Source organism: Lissotriton helveticus, chromosome 6, assembly GCF_964261635.1.
Source record: "Lissotriton helveticus chromosome 6, aLisHel1.1, whole genome shotgun sequence".
In the NCBI taxonomy this organism is placed as follows: domain Eukaryota; kingdom Metazoa; phylum Chordata; class Amphibia; order Caudata; family Salamandridae; genus Lissotriton; species Lissotriton helveticus.
In genome coordinates, this window is record NC_136067.1 from 222,991,189 (window position 1) to 223,019,122 (window position 27,934).

General features: G+C 44.1%; 1 protein-coding gene across 2 annotated transcripts in view; it reads right to left on the bottom strand.

Annotated features, from left to right (window-relative positions):
- The window catches only part of CLIC5 (chloride intracellular channel 5), a 517,917-nt gene that overhangs the window by 67,326 nt on the left and 422,657 nt on the right, over positions 1–27,934 (bottom strand). For both annotated transcript variants that reach the window (XM_078647637.1, XM_078647638.1), the window contains exons 3-4: positions 21,851–21,976; positions 19,170–19,276 (exon numbers count right to left, since the gene is read on the bottom strand). In XM_078647637.1, the coding sequence (XP_078503763.1) occupies positions 19,170–19,276; positions 21,851–21,976 (233 nt within the window). The remainder of the gene's footprint in view (positions 1–19,169; positions 19,277–21,850; positions 21,977–27,934) is intronic.

A 27,934-nucleotide genomic window follows, 5' to 3' on the forward strand; every position in this document is an offset into this window, starting at 1 on the left:
TTCACTGTTTTTGAAGAAATCTCTGTAACAATCTTGTTATTTGGTACTGAGTTTTTGTTGTGACAGCAATCCAGCATTTCGATGCCCTTGCATGATTCCAGCGTGGTTGTACGCATTGGAGAACAGAGGGCTCATGGGTTATTACACAGCTAATTAACACCTGAATATGTACTGGAGGTCTGCCTCACCTCTGCACCGCACCATATAAAAGAGGCAAAGGGAGTAACATCAGGGATCTGGGTCTAGCAACCTCTACACACAAAGCTGGCTGAAATTAAAAACCCTAATTAAGGCAATGATGTCTAATTAACATTGTGCTTGAGCATTAGCTTACTGACCAGTGGACCCGTTTACATTAGCAGGAGAATGTAAGGTGTAAGGGGTATCTGGAGCCTCTGTGGATCTGCACATGCATTCACACATTCATGTCACTAGAAGCAAACACTGGGAAGAGGTAGAGGACATATCAAGTTTTCAAGGTCTCATTTGGCCACTTTGGCAACTGTTAAAGGCATTAGTACATGTAAACTGAGCAGTAATGAAGCCAACAGGTCTGGCTCACGTCTGGTGCATACTGCATACAGGCATGCACAAACACACAACTTCCAGGCACTCACTTTCACATTTTCTCTTCTGCATTGCATGACAGTGCAGACCCATTTTCTCTTCTGCATTGAATGACAGTGCAGACCCATTTTCTCTTCTTCATTGCATGACAGTGCAGACACATGTTCTCTTCTGCATTGCATGACAGTGCTGACCCATTTTCTCTCCCGCATTGCATGACAGTGCAGACCCATTTTCTCTCCTGCATTGATTAACAGTGCAGACCCATTTTCTCACCTGCATTGCTTGACAGTGCAGACGAATTTTTTCTCCTGCATTGCTTGACAGTGCAGACCCATTTTCTCTCCTGCATTGCTTGACAGTGCACACCCATTTTCTCTCCTGCATTCCATGACAGTGCAGACCCATTTTCTCTTCTGCATTCCTACCAGTTCAGATCCATTTTCTCTCCTGCGTTGCTACAGTGCAAACCCATTTTCTCTCCTGCATTGTTTGACAGTGCCGATCGAGGGGCATATTATCAACAACTAGCGATATTTATCACTAAATAAGCTTAGCGACATTTTTTTTATCGCCGTGCATCGCCGGATTTTCTCGCAGAGATAACGTGCTATTAGCAACGTTTATCTCCAATGCAATAAAATATCCGGCGATAGCGGTGAAATGCGTGAATATCGCTGGAAATCCAGCGATATTCAGGCATTAACGCAAATAGGGTCTTAACCTGAATATCCAACTCCCATTGGATATACAGGTTAAGAAGTGGTCTGAGCAGGCGTTAGTTTTCAGCAATATTCGTGCTTAGCGCAAATTTTTTAATTGCTGCGCCTGCGTTGATAATAGGCGATAGCGATGTTAGCAACTGCTTTCAGTCGCTAGCAGGTTGGGTACGCCCACTTTGCATGTCATTAGCGATAAATATCGCTGACATGCAAAGCGGGCCCCAAACCGCTCGCTATCACCTAAAAGCTGTCGCTAACTGATGTTAGCGACAGCTTGCTAATAGGGCGATGAAGTTATCGCTGCTTTGCAGCCGAAAACGGACGCAAAAGCGGCGATAATTTAATTTCGCCTGCCTTGGTAATATGCCCCCATTTTCCCTCCTGCATTGCTTGACTGTGCAGATCCAAGGGACACTTAATGTGAACATTTCTGGACTCTACCACGAACAAAAGAGTATATTAATTTATTTTCAAGATATTTAAATAAGGTGCAGGACAGACTACTGCATTTATTTTTGCGTTGGAGATGCTGTGCTCATGTGAAAGCACATTTGAGGATGTAAAACATGAGCTGCATATGTTTCCCATTTGTGGGCATTTTTACAAGGAATGGTGACTGCGCAGTGTTAGTCTTCATTGAGAAGACCAGGAGCAGCGGCCACTAACACATATACGACTTCAGAGACCACAAATGGACAGAGTCCTGCCATTAGAACAAATCAGCTGCCAGGAACCGGCAACAAACGCCTCCATTATCTGCCTCTGCAGCTGGAAACCACTGGCAAAAGCCGGGCAATTAAAATATATAGAGGAGAGTGGGAGGCATGACATTTATTTCAATTGAGCATGCGTGAAATAATAAATATGCTGCTCTTTTTCTTTTAAACAAAGCTCTTTACATTTGGACAATCTGGAAACCGTTCTACTCCACGGAAGATAGTTTATCCCCATGGCACAGTCCATTTTCATTTGCGTTCTTCCCATTTCAATGGTTTCTTATTTTTATTATAAAAGTGTTCTTTGCAAAAGAAATGGTCATTGTGCCTCTGCTTAGCTGTGACTTTTGCTGATTTTGAAATCTTACAGCGATGCCCCTGCCCACCCCCTTGGTAGCTTGGCACGAGCAGTCAGGCTTATCTCCGAGGCAATGTGTAACGTATTTGTACACACACACAGTAACACAGTGAAAACACTACAAATGGAGTCCTCATCAGTATAGTAAAGTAGGCAATATTTATCTGAATAAAACAAGACCAAACTGTCAAAAATTCGACATACACAAGTCAAGATATCACTTTAAAAGATTAGGGCTAGATGTAGGTAATTGAAATTTACAGATTCTAAAATACCGAATTTTACCGATTCGGTATTTTAGAATCTGTAAATGCTATGTAGCAAAATAATCGGTAATAATTATCAAATCGGTACGATTCGGTAATTACCGAATCTGTATTTACCAATTCGGTAATTGCCATTCATTCCTATGGGCCTTGAGGCATTTTCAAACACACAATTTAAAAACCAACTTCACCAAAAGATGTATTTTTAAATTATGAGTTCAGAGACCTCAAACTACAAATCTCTATCAGCTACAAATGGGAAATTACACTTAAAAGATAATTCAAGGCAGTCTCTAAGTTACACTTTGGGAGGGATAGTCCTTGCAATAGTGAACAACAAAATCAGCAGTATTTTACTATTAAGACATGTAAAGCACACCAGTACAAGTCTACCTTTTAAATACAGGGCACCCTGCCCATTAGACTGCCTTGGGCCTATGTTAGGGGTTGCTTATATGTAGTAAAAGGGAAGGGTTGAGACCCTGACAAGAAGGTGCATGTGCCAGATCCAAATGAGAGTTTAAAACTGCACTCAGACATTGCAGTGGCAGGTCTGAGTCATGTTATGGCTGGCACAATCAGTGCTACAGGCCCACTAGAAGCATTTCATTTACAGGCCCTGGGTACGCCTGGTGCACTATACTAGAGACTTACTAGTAAGTAATATATGGAAATCATGAACAAACATATCACCAATACTATTTAGACAGACAGCATAGGCACTTTAGAACTGGTTAGCAGTGGTAAAGTGTCCAGAGTCCAAAAACAAGTCAGAAAAAAATGGAGGAAGAAGGCAAAAGGTTTGTTGATAACCCTGCACAATGGGACAGTGAGTAGTTCGTTATCACTCCAGTTTTAGGTGTGAATTACTCAGGACTTTCTGGAAGTAAGGCGTATTTATTCATGGAAGAAAGTTTTGTGAATGAGGACCAACAGGAAGAATGACAAATTCCAGTAAACAGACTGCTAACCCTTTCGGTGTGCATGACAAAATGGTTCTGTCATGCGCCACAGTGCTCATGTGCGGAGTACGGAACCATTCCGTCCTCTGCTCACGAGAACTAAATACCTCTGCTGAAAACAGCAAAGGGATTTCCTATTTTTTTTAAGCCTCTGGAGCTGGGGAAGAGTTTCCCCAACCTACCGAGGCTTTTTTTTTCTCAATGCAATGACTATCACGCACATAGTGCACTGACGTCATTACATTGAAAATGAAAGTGATATGAGGAGATCAGCTTTTTTCCCTTTCACTTCCTACATCACTGCGGGGCTCTCTCAGCACCCCGAGCACGTAGGCAGATGGGAAAGGTTTCATTGGAAAGGGGATACTCATCCCTTTCCAATGGGATACTCATCCCTTTCCAATGGTATTCTTCCCTAGTGGATCCCTGCCCACGCAAGTGAGGTACCATTTTTATCGGGAGACCTGGGGAACACTGGGTGGTAGGAAATTTGTGTCGGCACGGTGATCCAAAAACTTTCCCACACAGAAATGTTAGGAAAATATGATTTTTCTTACCAAAACTTGAGGTTTGCAGGGGATTCCGGGTAAGAAAACTTTGGGGTTCCACTCAAGCCACACCTCCCTGCACTCACCGGGGTGTCAAGTTTTCAGACATGTCTGGGTTTGGTAGGTTTTCATAGATGACCGTCGAGCACAGGACCAAAAACACAGGTGACTCCCTCGCAAAACCAAGTATTTTTTGTGATCGATAATTTTGAAGTCTCCACAGTACATTTTGGGCCATTTCTTGTCCTGGGCACATTTTGTTCCCATTTCGGAAATACATAGGTGCCTATTTTTCACTCTTTATATTTTACCAAATTAATTGCTGTATACCCAGTACACAATGAAAAATCATTGCAAGGCGCAGCTTAGTTATTGGCTCTGGGTACCTCGGGTTCTTAGTAAACCTACAAGTCCTAATTATCCCGCAACCAGAAGGGTCCAGTGAATGTAACAGTATATTGCTTTGAAAAAATCTGCCATATTAGAAGAATTTGCAGGTGAAAACGTAGGCAAAAAATGGCTTTTCCAACTCAATTCCAATAATTTTTATTTCAACTGTTAGTTTCTATAGGAAAACCATGATGGATCAACACAAATGTCCTCTCACCGAATTTAGAATTTTATCCACTTTTTACAAATGTATTTCTTTCCCAGATCCCTTATTGGTTTCACAACTGTTTCTGCCACTAACTAGAAGGAGATTGAATGTACAAAAAATAGGAACAAGCATTTACAATGCAATGGTTTTGCCTTTGTTAAAGTTAGAGCTATTGGCATTGCTCTTGACATTATTTTTATTTATGTTTTTTTTTAACATAAATAAATGGCATTGTCATTTACAATGCCACTAGCTTTATCTCTCGCAAATGACACACACAAACACCCACAGAGAGCCCCCCCACACACACAGAGCTCCCTCCACACACACACCCACACAGAGACCCCCACACACACACCCACACAGAGCCCCCCACAAACACAGCCACACAAAGCCCCCAACAGAGGCACGAAAACAGGGTCACAAGCAGGCAACAGAGTCACAAGCAGGCAACAGAGGCACGAAAACAGGGTCACAAGCAGGCAACAGAGTCACAAGCAGGCAACAGAGGCACGAAAACAGGGTCACAAGCAGGCAACAGAGGCACGAAAACAGGGTCACAAGCAGGCAACAGAGTCACAAGCAGGCAACAGAGGCACGAAAACAGGGTCACAAGCAGGCAACAGAGGCACGAAAACAGAGTCACAAGCAGGCAACAGAGTCACAAGCAGGCAACAGAGGCACGAAAACAGGGCCACAAGCAGCCAACAGAGGCACGAATACAGGGTCACAAGCAGGCAAAAGAGGCACGAAAACAGGGTCACAAGCAGGCAACAGAGGCACGAAAACAGGGTCACAAGCAGGCAGCAGAGTCACAAGCAGGCAACAGAGGCATGAAAAGAGGGTCACAAGCAGGCAACAGAGGCACGTAAACAGGGTGACAAGCAGGCAACAGAGGCACGAAAACAGGGTCACAAGCAGGCAACAGAGTCACAAGCAGGCAACAGAGGCACGAAAACAGGGCACACGGACAGCGGAGGGGGGGGGTGCAGGAACGGGCACACATAGACAGCGGAAGACAGCAAGCACTCACAAAAAGTAGAAAAACATCCCGGGCTTCAGATCCGAGGGAGGTGTGGGGAATTCAGCGAGAGCACTTTGTAAAGAAAAGGAGGCTTTGTGGCTCTGAGTGTAAATGTTTTTTTTTTTACTCTCCTCTGCCGTAGATTTCAGAAGCAAGCAAAGCGTGCAAAACCTAAAAACAGCCCCCACCACTCAAAAAACAGCACCCACCCTTCCGGCCAACTGGGAAAACGCCCAGTGGCCGCTACGGCCATTCCGCCCTGTCCACTGAACCCAGATTATTGCTGCTGTATTCCACAGATCAAACAGGAGCAGGGGTCGATTTCCTTCCTTGCACTCAGGACGATGACACACTAGCTACGCCACTGGCTGGAACCCGATTCCACCACACTGTCTTTGGTACGCTGTAAAACTTTATCAGTAAAACTGCATGTCTCAAAATTCAGTGGTCACGTCAATGGGAAATGTTCTGTCTCTAAAGGACAGTGCGCTACCACACCATGCAAGACCAGTTAAATACCCTTTTATTCTGGACTCAACTCATTTGTTACACTTGGATTTTTCACTATCCATATGACTTCAGAAATGCAACATTAACTGCAGTAACGACCTACTGCAGAATTGCATCGGTTAATACTCACACTATGAAAATCTTAATTTCCACTAAATGTTTCCCAGTAGCCCCGCGCCTGGCCCCACCCCCTAAACCAGCCTCCTCGCACATAGCTCAGTTTGTTTTACTTGAGTACCTGCATAAAACTGAAGAAAAAAAACATCTACCTCCTGAATAAGGTTTATTAAGCGCTAAACCTCCCGGTGTGAGAATATTATAGAGCAGTACATGTGGAAGGGCCGGCCGTTATTTGTTGAGGGAACAGAAAAGTTGATACATAACAACTGCTCTGGGTTGTTAAAGCGCACACGTGCTGCAGCCAAACAGACTCCACCACTGGCTGCCAGCCGGCGCATGCTGGAAAACTTCCCTGTCTGCTGTTCTTAGAGCGCCGCTGAAATGAAGAAGCTTCTTGGTAGAAATAGCTCTTTATTAAACAGTAGAAGAGCATACAAATTACACAGCCAGCATGGTCAAGTCCTCAGCAGCAGATAACCGCTACAACCTGAAAGATGCACATTCTACACAGTAACATTCTCAAGCAGTGACATCCTAACCTTCCATAATAAACCATTCTAAGATAAGAATGTAAACACAACAGCCGCTTACGCCTCTCATCCAATGAGTGCTAGCCTTCTTGAGCTCTCACCCAATGGTAGCGCACATTGTTTTGTAGTGCAGAGGCCTGGCGGAAGGGAAGGGCAAACTGTCAGGCGCGTTGTGTTCACCTTTCACTGCCCGCTACTGTCTCAGGAACGCTGTCCGTGGCCGCCTGTGACTGGCAAAGGTGACCTGCAGCTCGCAGCTTCCCCGCCTCTCACCTACTGCCAGCCCCAGCACAATGGGTGGCAACAGCAGCACCCGGCGCGTCTCCTTCGAGGCTGACTAGAACGATAACATCACTGTGGTGAAGGGCATCAGGGTGAGTGAGCCCAGGGGCATGAAGGAACTCGGGGTGCGAGGGAGCACTGACTTCCTAATATGAACCCTCAAACCTCGGAATATTAAGCAAACTCCTGTGTGAACTCACAAATGCGGGTCAAGAAAGTGGTGTTCGGTACTTTCCTCAAAGTACTCTGGATACATTTAAGTGTGGCTGCAGTCTAAATGGGTAACGAGGCAGCAGGGATGTCAGGTCTAACACAAGGTCATTCATTTGTTGATGTTCTTGGGGAGATTAAGTGATTTGCCCAAAATTACAGGATATTTAGCGCCTCCACCCCCCCCCCGCAGAGACTCGAACCGGGTTCCCCCATTCCAAAGTCGGCATCTTTGGTTGTAATGTCACATCCTCTCCCTATTAAAAAAAGCATGTATGTAGCAGCCTTAGCAACAAAATAAAAAAAATAAAAAACAAGAAGATCCCACCCAAAGGTCAGATTTGATAGTTCGCTGAGATCAGAGCCTGCCCAAAATGAAGATAATTGCCACTTCAGTTATCTTCAGTTATTATGTTGTTCACCCATCAGAGCATGTATAGCTGTCTACTGACAACTAAAGGGGCAGGCCTCCAAACGCAACCTTACAGAACTAATTGTACATTACACTAGGGGAGCTTGCAGCTACTTTGCACATTCAAATCGCACTCAGACTTTCCTCTAATTCCATTAGACGCCTAGCACTCTACGTTGATAAACAGGAGTCTGACTTCATGCTCCTCAACCTATGTGCATAAATCTTGAGTTGTAAAGATATTATGAGAGAAATGCACAGGTTAGCAAAAATACGAGAAGTAGATGTCAAATAAACAAGGCCTTACACGGGGAGGCTCATGAGAGTGCCATGGACGTTTGGTGGTGGGTTGCAGTCAGTGATATAGTCGTGTGACCAGAACCATTGTATTCAGAGCTGTAACAAACATCCCGGCCAAGCTTCGGCGCTCCTGTTTTTACTACGGGCGTTAGCTACTTTCAGTGGGCAGGAGACTGATGCGACAAAGCAAACAGCATACGCACAAAGCAGACTATTAAAACAAACAGATTCACGGGTCAGCATCAAAGGCTCTATCCATATGCGCCCCGCCATCAAGTCAGCAGGATATCAGGAACACAAACCTGAGCCTAGGGAGAATGTAATAAAAACTTTCTCAAGTCAGCGTGAAATAAAAGGAAGCAACCCAGCTAATGCACAAATTACTCCATCCTGCTCCCTTAACCAACACTATGGGAGATAACCACCAGCCTCTAGGGAACAATAAATAAACCCTGAATCCACAAGACAAATAAGCAATGGCAGATAAATAGCTGCTTTATTAGTTAACAAATTCAGTATCTTTCATTGTGTGTTTTTGCTGCACTTGGGCGTTTTCCACACACACGAGGGAGCATTGCTTTCTTTGTGTCACACGGCGCCTTGTCACACTGCGGGGAAGTCTCCGCTTCAAAACACGCCTTGATCACCAATAACTCTGAAACAATGCAGTCCTGATGAAACACGCCACGTGATTTACTCCATACATCTAATTACAATGCAGATTCCCACTGCTGCAGTATGTATCCCCGGTACAGTATGTAGGTCATAACGGCCTTTGCCCTAGTTTCTCAGATTACATGTCGGGGTGAAGCAGCCTTTGATAGTGTGTGGTCCTCTTTCTGCAGAGACTCCGATGGAGGTCACACCCTCTCCATCGGGCAGTGCAAGGTGCACGCTGCACCTTCACAGGACACGCGGCTCCACAACCTAACCCGACGCAGCTGCGAGGTAAACACGCACAGAGGCGAGTCTGCAACCCAGGGGTGTATGCATACATGGGTCCGTGAAAAGCTGCTGTTGTGACACAATAGCCACGTAACTATCTTCAGGTTCCTTTGAGCCCTTCTCTCGGACCACCTGCACGAGAGATTGCTCACAATTAGCATCACTGACACCACGACCCTCGCCCTCCCACAATCAAGGCGCAGCACATTTCTCACAGCGGGAATGTCGACAGGGCTGGATGTGAGGGAGTCCCCGCGAATAAGAATTGGGGGCTTTTGATCTAAATTAATTTTGATCGTGTGGTAAATACCTGCGTGTAGCATCATTAGCAGGTCTCTAAGAAGTCCCAGGTATGGTAGTTTAAGGAATTCAAGCGAAGAGACAAAACCTAGTCGGCCAGGAGCACACAGTTATGTCGGGCGAGGTTGCCAGGATTCGATAATCAAACAAACAAGTTCGCTTCCCGATCCAGTCTTTCTTTGCGATTCTGCTTCAAAGTGTAAGCCTAGCGAGGGAGCGTTAGGTGTCGTACCACAACAAAAAGCCGCACTCGACTTCAAATGTGTGAAATTGAAAATGAAGCGCCTCCTGGGTAAAAGAGCCTGCTTAAGTGACGGGGGAGGGGTCGAATTGGGAATTAAACAATCTGTTTGCGTGTCATAGGCAACACCCTCCTGCTACATTGTCCTCCCGGGACATGGATTCAGGTGGAGGCGCACAAAGGTTAATGAGACCGCAATCACCCAGTGCGGACGGTAATCAGATCATGTTTTAATTATGTCGGTGGATAGGGTTTCCGCTGCAGGCGGCCGGCTATAGACAGCGCGCTGCCTGCGCCGACACATGATAGGGTTCTGCAGTGCACCGAGGGCACTCAACCACCCACAGATACCCAACAGGAGAGGTTAAGGGTCGGGCGAGGCAGGCGCATTTCTGGCATGTCGCTTCCGTGCTGCTGATGCCCTGGACTGTAGCATTACAGCTCACTTACCTGCTCAAAACAAGGGCTCCCGGCCCCGCCCACAACCAGGCGGCGGGCCGGACATCTTCTTCCGGTGTTTCCAATGCCGGACCAGATTCGGGGGCGTTCCCGAGAACAGGCTTTCGGCTGACGTCGCCAAATGCGAAAAATTCTCGGGAACGCCCCCGAATCTGGTCCGGGATTGACGGACAGAGCCGTCTCCCAATGGCTAGACTCCATTTATGGAGCTAGCCAATGGGAGGACGGGGCGGATACCCGACCCCACAGAGAAAAACATAAGGTTTTCCTAGCGCATGCGTACTTCGTACGCATTTGCTAGGCAAAACCTAAAAATAGGCTACGTCCCAGTAAAATGCCAAAACTGTGTACAAAATGTGGGTTTTCTGACAAAAGTCTGCCTGTTCCTGAAAGATGGGAGGATGGTGATTTTAGCACCATAAACCCTGTGTTGATACAATTTGCAGAAAGAAATCTGATGCTTTCTTCTGCAGCACTTTTTTTCCCCATGTTTCCCAAAAAACCTATGTTTTGCTGTATTTTGGCAACTATGTCGGTCCCCTCCAGGGGAATCCAAAACCCTGGGTACCCTTAGAATCTTCAGGATGTTGGAAGACAAAGACACAAATTTAGCATGGATACCTTATATGGACAAAAATGTAAAAGGCCTAAGTGAAAACTACCCCAAATAGTCAAAAAAAGGCTTCGTACAGGGGGGGAGGCCAAGCAACAAAGGGGTTAATGTCTGCTGGATGATTGAATGTTTCCCCACACTCAATTGTAGCAAATGTAGCATGGTGCAACTCGCCACTCCCTCTTCTACGCACTCACACCTCGAAAGTATTCCGAGGACTAGGGGGGTTAGTAGAGCTTTGGAAGCCCCAACTTAAAAAAATATATATATATATTAACTCTGAGTTACTGACTGTATCCTGGAGTCACTGATGGAATCTTTAATGAATGCGGTGGAGGGAGGGGTAGGTTTGTGTACTAACTGAACCACTGTTACCTCTTTCTCTTCCTTGATCAGAAAATATATGGTTCCTTCTGTGGGCAATCGAGGTTGCAAGCCCCTTGATGGTCGTGCAAGGTAATCTCATTGATCATTTTTTTGTCAAAGTACCAGATTAACCTAGCAGTGCTGTCTTCAGGTCACTGACAGTACTGCACTTTTTGTGTGCTGCTTGGTCTAGCCTAGATGAGCCAGGTAGAGTTTTCCTCTCCCCTGCCAGGAATGCCTTGGGTAGTAACCTAACAATTCTGGTTGCTGCACATTGTTAGCCACAGTTGTTGACTCTGGTGAATCTATTTTGTTCTGGGGTGGCTTAATGGGCTAGCTGCTAGCACATTATGCCAACTGTATGGTATGAGGGCACAAACTTTACTCAGAGAAACAGGAAACTGAAATGCTTCAATGACCATGGATGTTTCCCTTCAAGGGCCGCCTTGGGTGATCCGCGGTGTCTTCCTGGTATCATCCGCCATCGTAAAGCATCCTAAAGGTGCGCAGATTTCTGTCAAGATGGTCAATAGTGAATCTCTTCCAGAGTACCTGAAGAGCCAGGGATTTTGTATTTTCTCCAAGAACTGCTCAACAGCGAAAGGGGCTACCCAGGTTAGGCCGGCGTACCCCTACTACATCCAATCCACAGTGTCCCCGGGCACTGCATCACTACATTGAGGGATATTACATTGTTAAAGTTAAGTAATAAACATAAGTGATGGGTAAGAGGAAATTAACTAAAAGCGGATTTGTGTGATTTGATTAAATAAATTAAAGCAGAGGACCATCTAAAGTCCCACAGTCAGTGCAAGCATCGTGGGACCACAAGATGTGTTGCGGCATTTGACATAGTGAAATATAGCAGGTTTGGCAATGGGGGTAATGTAGGTCACCTCCATTGCCCAGTGTCCATTCTAATGTAGGCAGGGACATGTGCTTAGCACTACATCACCCTTGCCTGGGGCTGATGTGTGCTCCTCGTTCGATTTCAAGCCCTCAGGGGGCTAAAGTTGGGAGAAGGCAAGTGGACCAGATTACAGCTGGCATTCATGTGCACATGCCGCTGATCATGAAATGGTCTGTTGTATCAGCATTGTGGAATCTCAAGCAGCAATGTGACCTCTGTCTCTTTGATCAGACATATATCAAGAGTCTCCACCTTAGAGTCCTTGCAAAGAAGTTTGATTTCCTACAACATATTCATCAGTAACGACTTTAGCATTTATGTAACACCCTCAATGCTAGAAGTTTTCAGGGACTTGGTTTTCTTGTATTTATTAAATGCACAGTATAGGAGCCATGTCCTTGGTTTAAATCCTCACGGAGGAAGGACTGTGAGAAGAATGTCGGACGGGTGGTGACAGCTTGATTACTTATCAGAAAGCTACATTACTCTGAGTCCAAATCTCCCTCACTACAATCTTGCATTCCAGCTTGCTTGTTCCTTGACCCAAACTCCTCCTCCCGTGTACAGTCTAGCTTAGCGTTGTACTGCATATAGGAACAGCATGTGCCCTTTTCAGCAAATAGAGGGGATGGGGAGAAAACAAAAAAAAAACAATTTTCTTTCTACTTACAGACCAAAAGTCTGGATATGGAGTTGGTGGGACAAGAGGCATCAGGGTGAGGCCTTTTGCACATAAAGCAAACAGTGTGACGAGGCGGACTTGGACTTGGAGTAAAAAAGACACCATTAATAACCTGCCCACTTCTGTTTTAGGCAGTGTTTGATCAGGAGTTTGAAGCACCACCACCTTCAGCCTGAATCTTCTGATTTTCTTAGATCATGTGGTTCCACCAACTGGTGTTTGTTTCTTGAATGCAAAATCAGCAGAAATCCAACTGTGTCATGGTTACATGGAAGGACATGCAAAGTGCCTTGCATTTTCATGAATTTGCATTTTGTGGACACAGTGTTGCCAAGTGCTTCTCATTGCCCTGCACAGTCTACACAGAGTAAACCATCAGAGTAAAAAAAAAGGGAAGAATAAAAATAACTGCTATGGAGTGCAGACGTTTTCACCAATGTCCTATCAGACCAAAGGTACTTGTTAAAATGGAGACACAATGTGTGAAGAACGTAAAAGGTGCACCGACATTAAAAATAAGATAATGATTTCTCACACTCCACAGTTATACCACCTGGCCCCGGCTAGACAATGCCAACAAGTCTGTCGTTGAGTCAGTACACGCTGCCGCTGTTATGCAAATATAGAACTTGCAGGGCAGTTGACTGACAGTGCTGCGGCATGCAAATAGCTAACTGGTACAGCACAAACCAGATCAAGCATTGGCACAGCCAACAAACAGATGTAGCTGTTTTTAAAGCAGCACTGGCATTCATCTTTTCATGCCCCTCAAAAGCTGCAGTTGACAATTCCATGATTCAGGCTCCAGAACCTGAACATTTTTCTAGAGATGTATCATGGTAGGCACACGTGCTCGGTCAAGCAGGCGGCAGTAACCTAAGATGTACTAGAGATAGCAAAGCCACAACTTTCCTCTTTTTCACAAAACGTCCACCTCAGGGCAAGTATAAGGCATTTCCACTGCAGGGTGGTGTGAACCGGTTAGGTATGGCAGGTCAGGTATGATAGATTAGATGTGGTAGATAGATTAGGTATGGTAGGCTAAGTATAGTATGATAGGTAGGCATGGGAGATAGGTATGCTAGTGTGGGTATGGTATATTAGGTATGGTAGTTAGGCAAGTTATGATAGGTAGGGTATTTGTAGTAACAAAGGAACGGGCCGCACACCAGCAGGAAAGTTGGTAGTCTAAGGTTTATTTCAAGAACAGCAGTAAACAGCAAATATTCCCTGGCTGGCCAGAAAGCAATTAACAAAAACCAGAACGTTAGCTTTAAGGAAACACATGGAATCTAAGTCAGACTCCATGTCTACAGGTTGCACAGGTCCAGCACGAGTCGCAGGATCATTACAACACATCCCCTTTGAACGTCCTGGTTTTGTCAGTTGCTTTCCTGCCAGCTAGGGAGTGTTCGCTGTTTATTACTGTTCTTGGAATAAACCTTATACTAGAAACTTGCCTGCTGGTGTGCGGCTCTTTCCTCCTTTACTACAATTTCTGGTGACGAGGATGGGAGCATTACAACAGTATTATTGGTATGTGAGGTAGGTATGATAATTATGGAAGATAGGTTTGGTAGGTAGGTTATGAATGGTGGTATGCAAGGTAAGTAGGTATAATAGGTTATGTATCCTAGGTTGGAACGGAAGTGATGGTAGAACAGTTACATTAGCTTAAGTATGCTAGGTATTATATGCAATGATGCTCAGTAGGATTGATAGGTAGGTTTTGGTAGATATGGTAGGTAGGTGTGATAGGTTAGTTATCTTAGGCTAGGTATGATTGGTTAGATATGGTAGGTAGGTATACGTTTACTTATTACATCATCTCATCCTATCAAGAGTGACCAATGGGACAGAGTGGTCCAATAATTTGGTGATTTCAAGGGGTGGAAACCTGGAATCAATGGAGTATAATTGCCCAAATTTTGGAACTAATGGGCGTCACCCTTTAACCATCTTGCGGTATAGAGACTGATGATTAGGACTTCCAGAAACAACGCAAACTGTGACGGATTACTGCATTTTGCTGCCGGCTGATCTGCTAACATAGTAGAACCATTTTCTACTAAAGATTTCATGTCAGATCAACAGTCGCATTGGCACTGTAGTGCAGACAGAGGCAGACGATTCTGTCCATGAACTGGGACGCAACTCATTTCCCTGCTCATCAACTTTCTTTTAGATAAAAATCTCCCTCAGCTGAGGAAGATTGTTCCTTCATATTTGAATCTCGCAGAGTTTGTAAATGCTTATTAAACCTGATTTAATTTGACTTTAGATTGTATGCTATTCATTTGAACCCTAAATAGAAATACAAAATTAAGATAACATTATTCTGCTGAGTCTGACTCATTTTTTGTGTGTGGCTAAGTTTAATTTGATTTGGTGGTTTCTCTGAGCTAGAGGTGGGATTACTTGAGAGTCACTCATAATATTGAATGTTAGCAATTATCTTATCATTTGATAATTTCTCATCCTCTAAATATTCCAGTCTCTTCAAGCACAGAACAAGATCCATCGGAGGACCAAAGAGATTTGATATAAGGGGGAAAGATAATCTGGGATAAGCGAAAATCAAATAATAAAAATAGTTTGTGAGGCCCAACACGTTAACTCTACAACAATAGCAAACTCTCAATTTCACTTGAAAGACAGTGGCTATGAAATCACATATTTCTAGTGCCAGTGCACTGGGGGTGAGAACTCTTTTAAAAGAAATATATGAGACTTGGGTGTAAAGAGCACTGAAAGCCAATTTAGATGGGGGCAACAACTCCATGATAGACAATAAGTATTTTACTTGCAGTAGCCTGCCATAGTTTGTGGTGGAGGCTTGCTACTAAAGATACAGGATTTTATACCAAATAATGACAAGAAGGTGCATCTAATATTTATATTTTCCTGACTGCACTTGACACACATACTTTAAGATTTACACATGCTTTCCCTGAACTATTGATTCCCATGTTTCTGACCCAGTTTTTCTTAAATTCTTCTACACAGATCATAATCTTTCTTTGAAATGCTAACTTTTAGCTAAAAACATGGGGCCATATTATCAAGAAAGGGCGATACATTATCACTGCTCTTATCGGCAGGAATCTGCCGCTAAAGCGGCGATAATGAGCTTGATAATATGCCCTTGTGAATTCCCATAGAAGCCCAGGTTAATACCAGAACCTGGGCTTCTATGGGAATTCACAAGGGCATATTATCAAGCCCATTATCGCCGCTTTAGCGGCAGTTTCCTGCCGATAAAAGCTGCGATAATGTATTGCCCTTTCTTGATAATATGGCCCTTAGTTATGTATAGATGTCTCGATCTCCCCTGAACTGCTCATGGTGATGGGTGTGGACAGTTGAGAAAAAAACCCTAAAGAGGCTAGATAGGAAACTTCTGAGATTTCTGCGTGTGTCACCATCACTTCTAGTGTGTACCTATTACACTATGTTTTTCCCCTTTAGAAATCACATTCTTCTTGGCAGTACTTTTCCCCAGTATGGTTCTAGGACACCTCATCTCACTATGAGAAACTACCTGACACATTTGCTTCGGTTAGGTTCCCAGGTGAGCACGCTGCATGGTTGTCCCTTTTCAAATCCTACCCTCCTTTATTTTGTTTTTGTCTTTGTGCTGCCCTTCCCTGGAACAAGTCCTCTGATGTTCATAGGATCAGGTCATGTTTTAGAGCTGCCTTATCTCTATTGACTGCCTCCTTTTTTGCTGTATATGAGGGGGCCCTTTTAGGTGCTCTTGTTTTTTTTGTTGTCCTCCAATATGAGTATGATTAGTATTCTTTGAAGCACTAGTTATGTGGTATAATCATGCATTCTTTGGATGGTGCACTCTAGACTGTCCCTCTGAAGTATTTAGCCTCCAAGAAACATGTCCTCCAGGCCATAACAAAACACCACAATCCAATCAGTTATGGTGTAGTGACATTTGGAAAAGTTTTAAAATAGGCTTGTTACCAGAAATTTCTTTTAAGCCAATTCTGTTGTTTTAGGCTGCAGTCTGACCACATGCTCAAAAGTAAGTAATGGGAGTGATAGACAGATAAGTGACCACACTTCATTAAGTGTCCTTCTACTGCAGTCACCGTGCCTTGGTGCAGTCCAGTAGGGGAAGGAAGCTGCAGGTTTAACACAGTTATTATTCTATTTTACACTAATTCCACTTTTTTCCATGAAAACAAAGTTCAAGATATGGCAATACATTAATTAAGTGTACTGGGTTTGTGGCGGTGGCTGGAGAGCCGAAAAGCATCGGGGGATTCGTTTTTTATTTATATTTGTTTGATAATGAGAGTACATCTAAAAGAAATGTGGTTAATGGGATTATTCTGAAATGGATAATGAAACACCTAGAGATTGGGGGAGATGTAGAACATGAGTGATACAACAGAAACCAACACGTTAAACCAAATGGCCATGGCCACAACTGATGGCTTACACTGGAATGGTAGCATGTTTGAGCGCTTTCTCCTACACATATTGAGTGTCCCTTGCGGTACTTTCCAGATACCCTGGCCTTGCTATGGCTATGCAACGAAAGGTGAGGCAAGGATACTCTTCGGGAAAACGTATTTATCGTTGTGTGTCCTTCTCTTTGAGTAGTCTGGGAGATCAGTCAAAAGCTCACATCAAGACACTGACATCTCTCCCTCACAGAGTGCGGTTGTGACTCCTTGAATCTTAGCAGGAAAGAAATCAGCATTGCGTCCTTCCAAAGATAACAGATTATCATTCAGATGGATAATAGCTGATACAGTGCTGTGACGTGGCAAAAATCAGTAGCAGTAAGCAATATTTATAGGTTTTATTATTACATACAAAACCATGCAGAATACTGGTCCTATTTTCAAATGCTAGAATAACCCAGAGATGCTACGTTTTTTCTGCCTGTGCTCCACAATTCGACAGGTTTTGTAAAGTAGCTTTCAATAAACATACTTTGTAACCTTTCATAATCAGCCTATCATTTCCGAATAGAACGTTTCCTTATACAAACTGTTATTCCTATTTTCCAATATCTCAGTAATAACATTAGAGGTATTCGGATTGCCGAGACAGGATATTATAAAAACTGCATAAAGTCTGATCACACAGTCATTATAATATGAGCGCACAGCCAGCCACTCTGCAGAACCTAACCTAATTGATGGCCCAATAGTACTAGAATATGGGAACTCTCCAACCTCTCTGGTCAAATGATCTCATGAAGAACCTTCTTATTTTGCTACAACACCATGTTGAACACCATGAACCCTGTTTCTCAAAAATTAGCAAGAGTTTTAACAGAATATTCCCTCCAGAGAGAGAGGATTGTCTAGCATCCTGTGTGTCTCCATTCCCTGTATGTCTGAGCTGGAGTCTGAACTGCTGAGAGTGAATGATGTAATACAATGTTGGTGTGCAGTCTGGAGTGGGGGTTAGCCAATAGGGATAGCTGGGGAGAGGATGGAGCCCTTACAGTACCTTACCTGTAAACTAAGACACTAGTGTTGGAAACTTACAACTAGCATGGAAGAAAGAAACATACTTCCTACCCGAGTAGCTCCGGGCATTCAACGCAGAACCCACCCTCTGACTTCAACAAACTGGTGTACAGGGGAACTTCTTGAATGGGACAACCCACGTGTGGTGTAGGAGTTTTTGATGTTAGTCTATTCAATCGCTCCTGTGCCTAGAATCAAAACTACAATCCTGTTGTTGGTGGCATGTAATGTAATATCATGGATGATTGTACCGGTTAAGTCTTTGGGCTCAAAACTGCGTAGATGATCAGAAGTCTGATCCAGAATCACCTGCTGAGTATGCAAAGAAAAAATGGGCAGTGGACCACAACTAGCTACTGCACCATCATTGTTATCTCCCTGAATGATATATGTTAACCAAAAATATAGATCTTGGAAATGTGTGCACTCCCAGTGAGCACCCTCTGCCCAAGGGTTGCCAACCTAAATTTAAAAACAGATAATAATAGAAAACAATAGTTTATTCTTAAATACATTCTTGCACCCTGAAGAAGTCCACCTTGATGTAGATGAAACACGTTGGCAGGTTGTCTTTGACACATACTTATGAAGCACAATAAAAAGAAGATTTTCTAACAGCTACTTTACAGTCTGTGGATATACCTTTAATCAACAGAGACATTGTAAGAGTGGTGCACCACTGTTTTCTATTATCACCCGCTGAGTAGTAAAAAGCTGAAAGAGCTTGTGCATGAGGCAAAAGAGTTCACAGATTCACATGATTAGCTTTGAACAAACAATTAAAATGAAAAAAAATAATGAAGATAAAATTTCCTGAAAAGTTGATACAACAGAGTTTGATGCATTACATCCATCACTGCGTTAGAAATGATTGTGGGTGAATTTGATGATAAGGTATTTTATGGTGTCAGGTTTCTTCAATAGATTGATATCACAGGACATCTAATGAGGCTGGCTTTTAGCAGCAGAAACACATGCCTAACCTGCCTGATTAAGGCGACAAGTTAGAGGTAGGTGGTCTACTCACCGCCATTGTCCTGCTGCTTCGTGTTTTTGATGTAAGCAGAGAATTTGGAGAATATATCAATTCCTGCAGTATTGGATTCTCGATGCTTAGCAGCTAGTTTAGGGTACCTGAGGAAGAGAAGACTCAATATGAAAAAGAGAACTTTACCAAAAGGAAAATTGACAGCATATTGAGCACATTTACCATACGGCTGTAAACTGAATTTTGACATTAACCATAAAAAGTTGAAAATAGATTGCAGAGTAGGAACCTTGTCGCATGCAGAGGCTTGGCTAACCCCCTGTAAAATGTTGTGTAATTTCAGGTCTCATAGGTTTAAGAAAGACTTATAATGGCTTTTAAAGGTCAATTCAATGGATTGATGATCAGGTATTGGTCAAGCACGGTATGGTTTAGTTTGACGTTCTGGATCAAGGACAAGTTTATTTGGTATGGGTAGAGGTGCATTTGCACAGAGTGAAAGAGCTACTACATTTTTAGGCAGCTCAGAACATATGCTGATACTGGATGGGAAAATACACCGACACTGGATCAGGGAATACAAATGCACTGAGGCAGAGAGTAAAGTACAGTGGGACTAGATGAATCACATGCATATGGGAATATCTCTGACATTGGGATGAGGACACAAGAACCCTGGGGCAGAGAGCAACACCACCCATTTGCACTTGGCAAGGAGACATAAGGCTAAATTCTCAATAAAAGTTGGGCATTTACTCCTGCAGGCGTACTCCCGGGTTTCAAGCACATTTTGACTCTTTTGAGATCCAGATAGGGCTCCAGGACTAGTCCTGGGAAGCAGCAACAGTACCATTTTCCCAGGAGTGGTTCGGGAATTTTCCTGTAAATTCCAAGTACCACCAATGCAAATGCATCTCCACAAGTGCAAGAACAGCAGATGTACATGTATGCATGCGTAAATACTTCACAACGGTGCAATTGCACTTCAAGGCGTATTGTTTTCGCACAGAGAAAACATTTTCCTAGTGGAAGACCACCTTCTCCTACACCTCTGCTCATTGTGGCAGTGTTCGTCCACATTACCACACTTGAAATATATGTACCTCTGCCTTTAAAAGCATTAACTATAATAGCAGTAACAGTAGTGCTCACGCAAAACCAGTCAATGTCCAATTACATACTGCTTTGACAACACGGTTTAGTTCAAGGCAGTGGTTAATTTGTGAAAAAGTATTTGGGGTCATGTCAGGAGGCAGCTTGCACCAGCCTTTTTCTCCTGCTAGTGCCGCCTAACCATGAAAGGGGGGGGAGGATGAGGCGTAACAACCAGAGCTGCCGAATGCGGAGCTGGGGAGACAGGTTCGAGTCACAACCTTGGATCAACATACTGTGATTCTGGGAAAATCACTTAATCTCCCTGGGCCTACCAAAAATGAATGTGTCCTTAACTGGTGCATGAAAAACGCCGGTGTTCATGATAAAGTGCCGTTGCTGAGCACTGGAAACCACTGGCTCAAATTCAGCACTGGTTCAAGGCCCCCTAAATGTATTTACACACGTTAGATTAGCAGAGGACATATGAGTAGATCATGAGGAGGATAGCATATATTCCAGTTGCGGAAAGTTTCACTGAAAGTGTTAGGTTGCTGTTTGGGCGAATCCTCTGTGAAGGTAAACAAAGGTCAGTGGACAACTTTGTTATGGCACCTCAGGAGAGTCTTATGTAGTACTCATACAAACCGGTGGGTTTCATAGCACTGAAAATAAAATTATAAATCTCATATAAATATAGTGATGAAAGCCATGTTTTTTTATGCATTTTCATAAGGCCATAAGTTTCATAATTGTTCAACAAGGGGAGGGTGAAAATTCCAAAAAGAAGCTGCTAACAGAGAAAAAAAACCTGAGTTCTGTGACAAAGCCCTTGAGCCGTCCCACCTACACAGTTAGGCCCTTAACGTTGGCAGAAAGGATGGAAATCTTAGTGTACAGTCTGGAGCCCATGAACAATGCTGGGTTAGGCAAGGGTATGTGATATTGTAAATAATTGGTATGAGTTAAGCGCAAACTCAGAGTGAGGTTAGGTGCCAAAAATGGACAGGCTGCCTTACATGCAACATTCAGAAACCATATTGACATGGGCAAATTGCCAAATTTGGTCTTGGATGGATTGATTTCTTGATGGTCTGATCTATCCAACCAATAAAGTGGACTTGGCAGGAATTGTAGGAACAGATGTTAAAAGTTAATATTCCTTGTTGATTTGTGATTCATCCACACTTTGATAAGCAGTAATGTTCGATCAATTAAATTATCCACCCAGTAGTCTCAAGGACAAAACAAAAGACATGGGGGTAGAGTTTATACTATGTACACACCAAACTTGCATAGGGGAACTGTAACATTTTAAATGGCTCTGTTCGCAGAGCCAATTTTCAAATAACCAAGAAGGAGAGTCCGAAACTCTACCTAGCAAATCCCATGCAGGTGTGAAATACATTAAGCTGGCTAGTAACATTAATCATATCAAAATTCCTTTGCATGCAATCGATTAATTTTCTCTGGTGGTTGATCAATCTGATCCCTTTAGACTGACTCAGGATTCACAATGTAAATAAATTCCTGATTCATTTGTTTATCATTTGTATCATCACCCATATCACATACAATAACAACAGCATCTGAATTTCTCAACCAGAGAGGCAGAAGTATTACAGTACTTTGGTGGTGCCAGAGTCTCCTCCAGGAACTCTTCAATTTTGTTGATATCAGTCTTGACCTCACCGTTAAAGGTTAGGAACGGTGGGTGAGTCCCAGGTGCCAAATTGTGAAGATCAGCTGGTTTTCTGCAAAGAAGGAAGGAAAACATAGTCCATTAGATAATATGCATTTAAGCACAATACATTTATTTAAAAGATTCAAAAGGTTTTTATTGTACATGCGAGCATATGTTAAAGTAAGACAAGATCCAGCATTAAATATGACAAACAGTTCTTTTTATCACAAATGCCCAATGTCATATGTTACATTTCTGACCATAGCACATCCAAGTCACATTGGAAATGGGTATGTTATTAATGATGTCATAGAACATGTCATGAGTGATGTAATATGTGAGGTAATTATCAGTGCATGGCGAGGGTGTGATTTATTGTTACTTTAGGGCTTGATATATAGTTACTTGAGATAACTGTAACGTGTGAATTTTAGCGGTTTATTCGTTTAAAACAGTATGTTCTAACTAACATTTTGTACCGAACTATAGCTCCACTTTAACCTGTTTTTTTCTGTGAATGTCTATGTGTGTTTTTAATGTAATGTGAGATGTCCATTGCCTTGCATGGTGTGGGTTTGGGTGTTCATAACCTCTGGACGTGCAAGGCGTGATGTTGGGCTCAGGCCCTGGTTTCGGCCAGGGCCTGAGCCCAATGCCCCACAGCGACACATGGCTGACTATGTCTTGTAACAATACGAAGGGTGTCATTTTAAGTAAGAAAGACATGCTGGCTTTGTCAAAGGGACAGAACACAAAAATATAGAAAGCAGCACTACAGCACATATAAAGCAGACTTAATGGTTTTATCAAATGTCAACAATACCTATAATCAAATGTATAATCAAATGTATATTTTATCAATTCCACATTGCAATGTTTAACACATGGTTGTCACAAAATATTTTTGATAAAAAAAAAAAAACATTAAACATTTCTTGAAATGTTTTTTAACATTTTTCCGGCCACAAAGGGCAATCATAGAACCATCCACAAGGTGTCCCTGCACTCCAGCGGAAAAACATATAGCTCCAGTTCTGAGAGTATTGAGAATTATGGATTCAATAACCCTCCCCCAAGCCTTGTAAGGGTTCTGTGGCATCATGCCCCAGGGTCTGGTTCTTTTTTATTTGAGGAGGGGGCGAGCACCCCCGCCCGAGCTTTCTGAAGGCCCAAGGAACCTAATCCCCTGTGACCGATAACTTTATTTGGTGGGATGGGGACGTGCGTTCTCCCTTCCCAAGACTTCAGAAGGACCCCAGAGACTCCATCCTATTGGGCCAAAGTTTTTTTGGTGAGGGCTGTTAGATTCCCTTCCTCGATCCATCCAGATAACCCAAGGACCCCATCACCGGGGCTTGATGGCAGCAGTGTCCATGAGACCTCATCCCCCGGGACACTGTAATTCTCTGCTAGCAAAAAAAGCATGGGCAGGAAAACTTGTGTTCCCTACACAGGCTTGCTCCTGACTGGCAGGAGCTGAGCAAAGCTGCTCCTGCCAGGCGGGAGCATGCATGTGTAGCCGACTCCTCATCTCACCTGGAGCCAGCAGGAGCTGCAGAGGCCGTGGGCCTTCCCCCACAGTCCCATAAGCTGCATTTGCTGTCGGCGTCCCGGGTGGCACCAGGGTACCCAAGGCATTTTTAAATTTGTTGTGGTTCCAGTGTATAGGGTCTCCAGGGCCTCGTAATGGGAAACATCCTTTACCACGCAACTTTTACCACGCAGTGCCTTTACAACGCAGGTTTTAGAACAAAAACCATTACAACGCATTGCACTGGAGGGCGCTCTAGGATAGGGAATAGTTTTAATTTACTATCCAACACCTTCCCTACTATCCACGGAGACTGGAGTTGGAATAGTAAATTAAACTATTCACTATCCAGCACCCCCCAAAGCAATGCGTTGTAAAGGCTTGCGTTGTAAAACTTGCGTTGTAACAGCATGCGTGGTAAAAGCATGCGTTGGAACAACGTACATCCTCTCGTAATGGCCTAGAGAGGAGGGACACAAGACTCCCTTCTCTTAATAATATAAATAACTGTCCCGGCCCTGATTTACCTGGGGAGGGGGGGGGGGGGGGGGGGTAAAACTAAAAAGGGTAGATGCCTTTCATTTTTTTTTCCAACAAGACATGACAAGATCGATAGATTCTCCATTGATCCACCGTCCCGTCAAAGAAATACTATTTTTGGCCCTAGGCCCCTCTCCCACCAGTAATGGAGGGCAGGGCATCCCTACCCTGCACCCATATGTTGGCCATATCCTGAACCCTAAAATGCTGATGCCCCATCTATGTTTATGTGCCGGCAATCAATCAGACTTTCAAGATCAAGATCTAGCTTTCTGCCAAATTTGGTTTAATTCCGTTCAGCTGTTTGGGCAGTATCGTTGTTCACATTTTTGAACATGGGAAAAAACGCGCTTGTCAAGTGTCTGCATCAGACAGAGACATCCTGTTGGTTTGTTGTTATTTATATATTTATTAATAACACAAATGAACAAATGTGAGTTGGCGCCACCTTCCACAGTCTGGTCGAACAAGCTACTACCTCCACCCATTGCTCCATCATGGATTAATCTAATGCAGCGAAGTCTGTAATGGCATCTACCAGACCCTTTCTGGGTGAGTAAAGCAAAGCTGTTGCACACAGAGCTCTCTTGATTCCATGTGCGAGGCCCTCACCCAGTCCAAGAGCTTGCTTTGCATTCTGGTACTTGTAATCCAAACGGTGTTGTGCCGGAGATGAATGCCGAGACATCCTCCACTGAGGAGCTCCGATGGAGTTGAGTGGCTGAGAGTGTGTGGAAGCCGCTGGACGAACAAGCTGTGGGCCGCTGACACCCGGTGTCCTGCGAGGGAAGTTCGAGGTCTCACAATCCCGAGGTGAGGTCGGCAGTTGATGAGATGTAGTGGGTTGACGACGCCTCAAGATTGCGCTTCTCTGGGCCTAAACGTTGAGATCGTTGGAGTCAGCTGGAGGTCTGGATAATAGTGAGTGGCACTAGCACTGCGAGGGACGTTGTATACAACGGTCCCGGACCTGCTTCGCCTTGAGTGCCTCTGGGGCTGGAGGGTGCGACCCCCTCCCCCCTCCTGAGTCAAGATGAGCGGTGGGGCACGGCACCCGGGGTCACGTCTGGCTGAGACAGGAGCTGTGCGATAAGTCCCGGTGGTGATATCTGTGGTGGAGGGCGAGCCCGCCTGCGTGTCTAGCCTGCAGCTGAGTGACCCTAGGAATTTTCCTGTCTCCCACTAAACGGGGAATCAGGGAATCAGAGAGACACCGTGCCTGGGCTCACAGGCAGTACTGGAGACCGTGATAGTGCTTTCAGAGACCTGACGTGACAACAAACTTCCTTTCCTCCCTCCCCTCTCTCCTGATGATTTTCAATATGTTGCTGTGGGCAGATGGAGAGAGAGTCACGGGGTAGAGGTGGATTCACGGGCCCGCATGCAACCCCTTTGATCCTCTACTCTGTGGATAGGCATGGTCGATAGTGCAGAAGCCCGCCAAACATTTTGCCATTGCTTTGAAGGACCGCACTGGAGTACAGGAACTTCTGAGGGAGGCTTGGAAAGTAATGCTGCATGGTCGCCCCACCTTGCCGTGATGACCTTCCGTGATACCCCACACTGTGATTGCTCCTGAAATACTTCCTGTACCTGCCTAAAATGACGGCCCCAACAAACTCTCCTGTGTCTCTCCTGACCTTATCTCCCTCCTCCCCCTACCCCCTACCCCTAACCCTCTCCGCTCTACTCCACTTCCCTGCTACTGACCTTTGCGCTCACCTTTCCTGGCCCTTAGTCCCCACCTTGTTTATCTGTGAATTTTCCCTTGTCAATTGAGATCTAGCTATTCTGTCTGATGCCCGATGGAGCTACCTGGTTTAGCTATAGGGGAGACAGGCCAGGGATTCCCTCCATGGACGTCACCTACCCAGTCGTCTTTAGACAGACTTCCTTTTGTCTCTCCTGTTGTCTCTTCCCGCATCCTCCCTCTATTTATGTCTCTCCTTCTCTCCTCTCTCAATGTATTGAGACTGAACTATTTTGTCTGACGCCCGATGGAGCTACCTGGTTTATCTATAGGGGAGATTGACCGTGGAGTCCCGCCTTGGTCGTCACCTACCCAGTAGGTCTTTAGACAGACTTCCTTTTAGTCTCTCCTTGTTGTCTCTTCTCTTACCCACCCTTTCTCACCTCCCCTGCCCCCTCCACTACTTTTCTCTCTCCTTTCAATTGAGATCCAGCTATTTTGTCTGATGCCCGATGGAGCTACCTGGTTTAGGTATAGGGGAGACAGGCCGGTGATTCCCTCCTTGGACGTCACCTACCCAGTCGGTCTTTAGACAGACTTCCTTTCGTCTCTCCTGTCGTCTCTTCCCGCATCCTCCCTCTATTTATGTCTCTCCTTCCCTCCTCTCTCAATGTATTGAGACTGAACTATTTTGTCTGATGCCCGATGGAGCTACCTGGCTTAGCTATAGGGGAGATGGACCGTGGATTCCCACATTGGTCGTCACCTACCCAGTTGGGCTTTAGACAGACTTCCTTTTAGTCTCTCCTTGTTGTCTCTTCCCTTACCCTCACTTTCTCACCTCCCCTGCCCCTCCACTACTTTCCTCTCTCCTTTCTCTCCTCTCCTAATTGTATTGCCTATTTTTTGAAGCAATTGTGTAATTGTTGATCTTTTTCTGTAACATTGTTGATTCTCATGTAAAGCGCTCTGATACCTTAGGGTCTAGCCAGCGCTATATAAAACTCTTTAAATAAATAAATAAAATAGATTAGAAGAACTACTGACCCCTAAAAGCTTTCTTATTCATGTTCATTTTCATAACTGAGGGAGTCGGATTTCTTTTGCTACTTTCAAACTATAGAACACCTGCCATGTTTGGGGAATATACTCCAGTGCCCTCATCTCAGAAAGGTCACGGCCTCTCACATTTCTGAACGCATGAATCTGAATTAATTCTGAAACACTGAATAGATCTGACTGTCATTACACACTCTGACAGCATCAATGTGCTCACTACGTCTGGGAAATAAAAATAAGTGATATGCTGAATATTCCTGCATTGATGCAAATGAGCCATGTGGCCAAAGAATGAGCCAAGTACAACAGACAAAATAAGCAACCATTTTTTCAGCGAGTGCATTCTTTAACAAGCATTGGCAAAGCCATTTACCATTTCCTAGCTTTATTTCGATCTGGTAGACCATAAAAGCAAAAACCTAAAATACATACAAAGCGAAGTTGAACAAATAAAACATCAATGGCCATTACAAGGTAGTCCATGTACAGTGAGTTAAAAACAATTCTTAACAGTTAAAAAGATATTAGAAAGTTTAAAAAGAGAATTAAACATTATTTTCATTTGTAGATGAAGTTGAGACAATTGGAAATGGCAGAAGAATAGTTATCATGTGCAAGGGGGAGTTAAAAACTTACGGCGCCTGTGCCACATGGAGTTTAGAAAACGGGATACAGCAAAAACAATCGGGGTGAGTGTCGGTTCTCAAGACTCTAAAGGCCTCCCGTAACTGTTGATACCTCAAGTTTCTGCATATTGGTAAAAGTCAGTACCTCCTGGGCACATCATATTCTGGGCAATAGAAGAGAACGTGAATGGGAGTCTCTTCTTGGCTTTTGCAGGCAGGGCAACTAACAGGGGAAGCTTTTGACCAGTTCTTTGTATATGCATGGACCGGCCAGCAGCCCAGTCTAAATTGTACATAGAGTTTCCTTGCTATAAACAGATGTACATCATCAAGGAAGGGTTCAAAATTGAGGAAGTCAGAGGTTAGGCGGCCTGGTTTTGTGCTGCCTTGAATTTCAGCCAATCTGAACTGTCTATAGGTTTTGACTAATTGAAGCCGTGATATTGTCGGTGACACTTCCATAGGGTGGGTCCATAAGTTCGGCCAGCCTAGACTACAGCACATGCCTTTTATGTATGTGAACCAGGGTAGTTTACCCACTCCTGGGAGCCCCATAATCACTTTGAGTTCAGACTGGTAGGC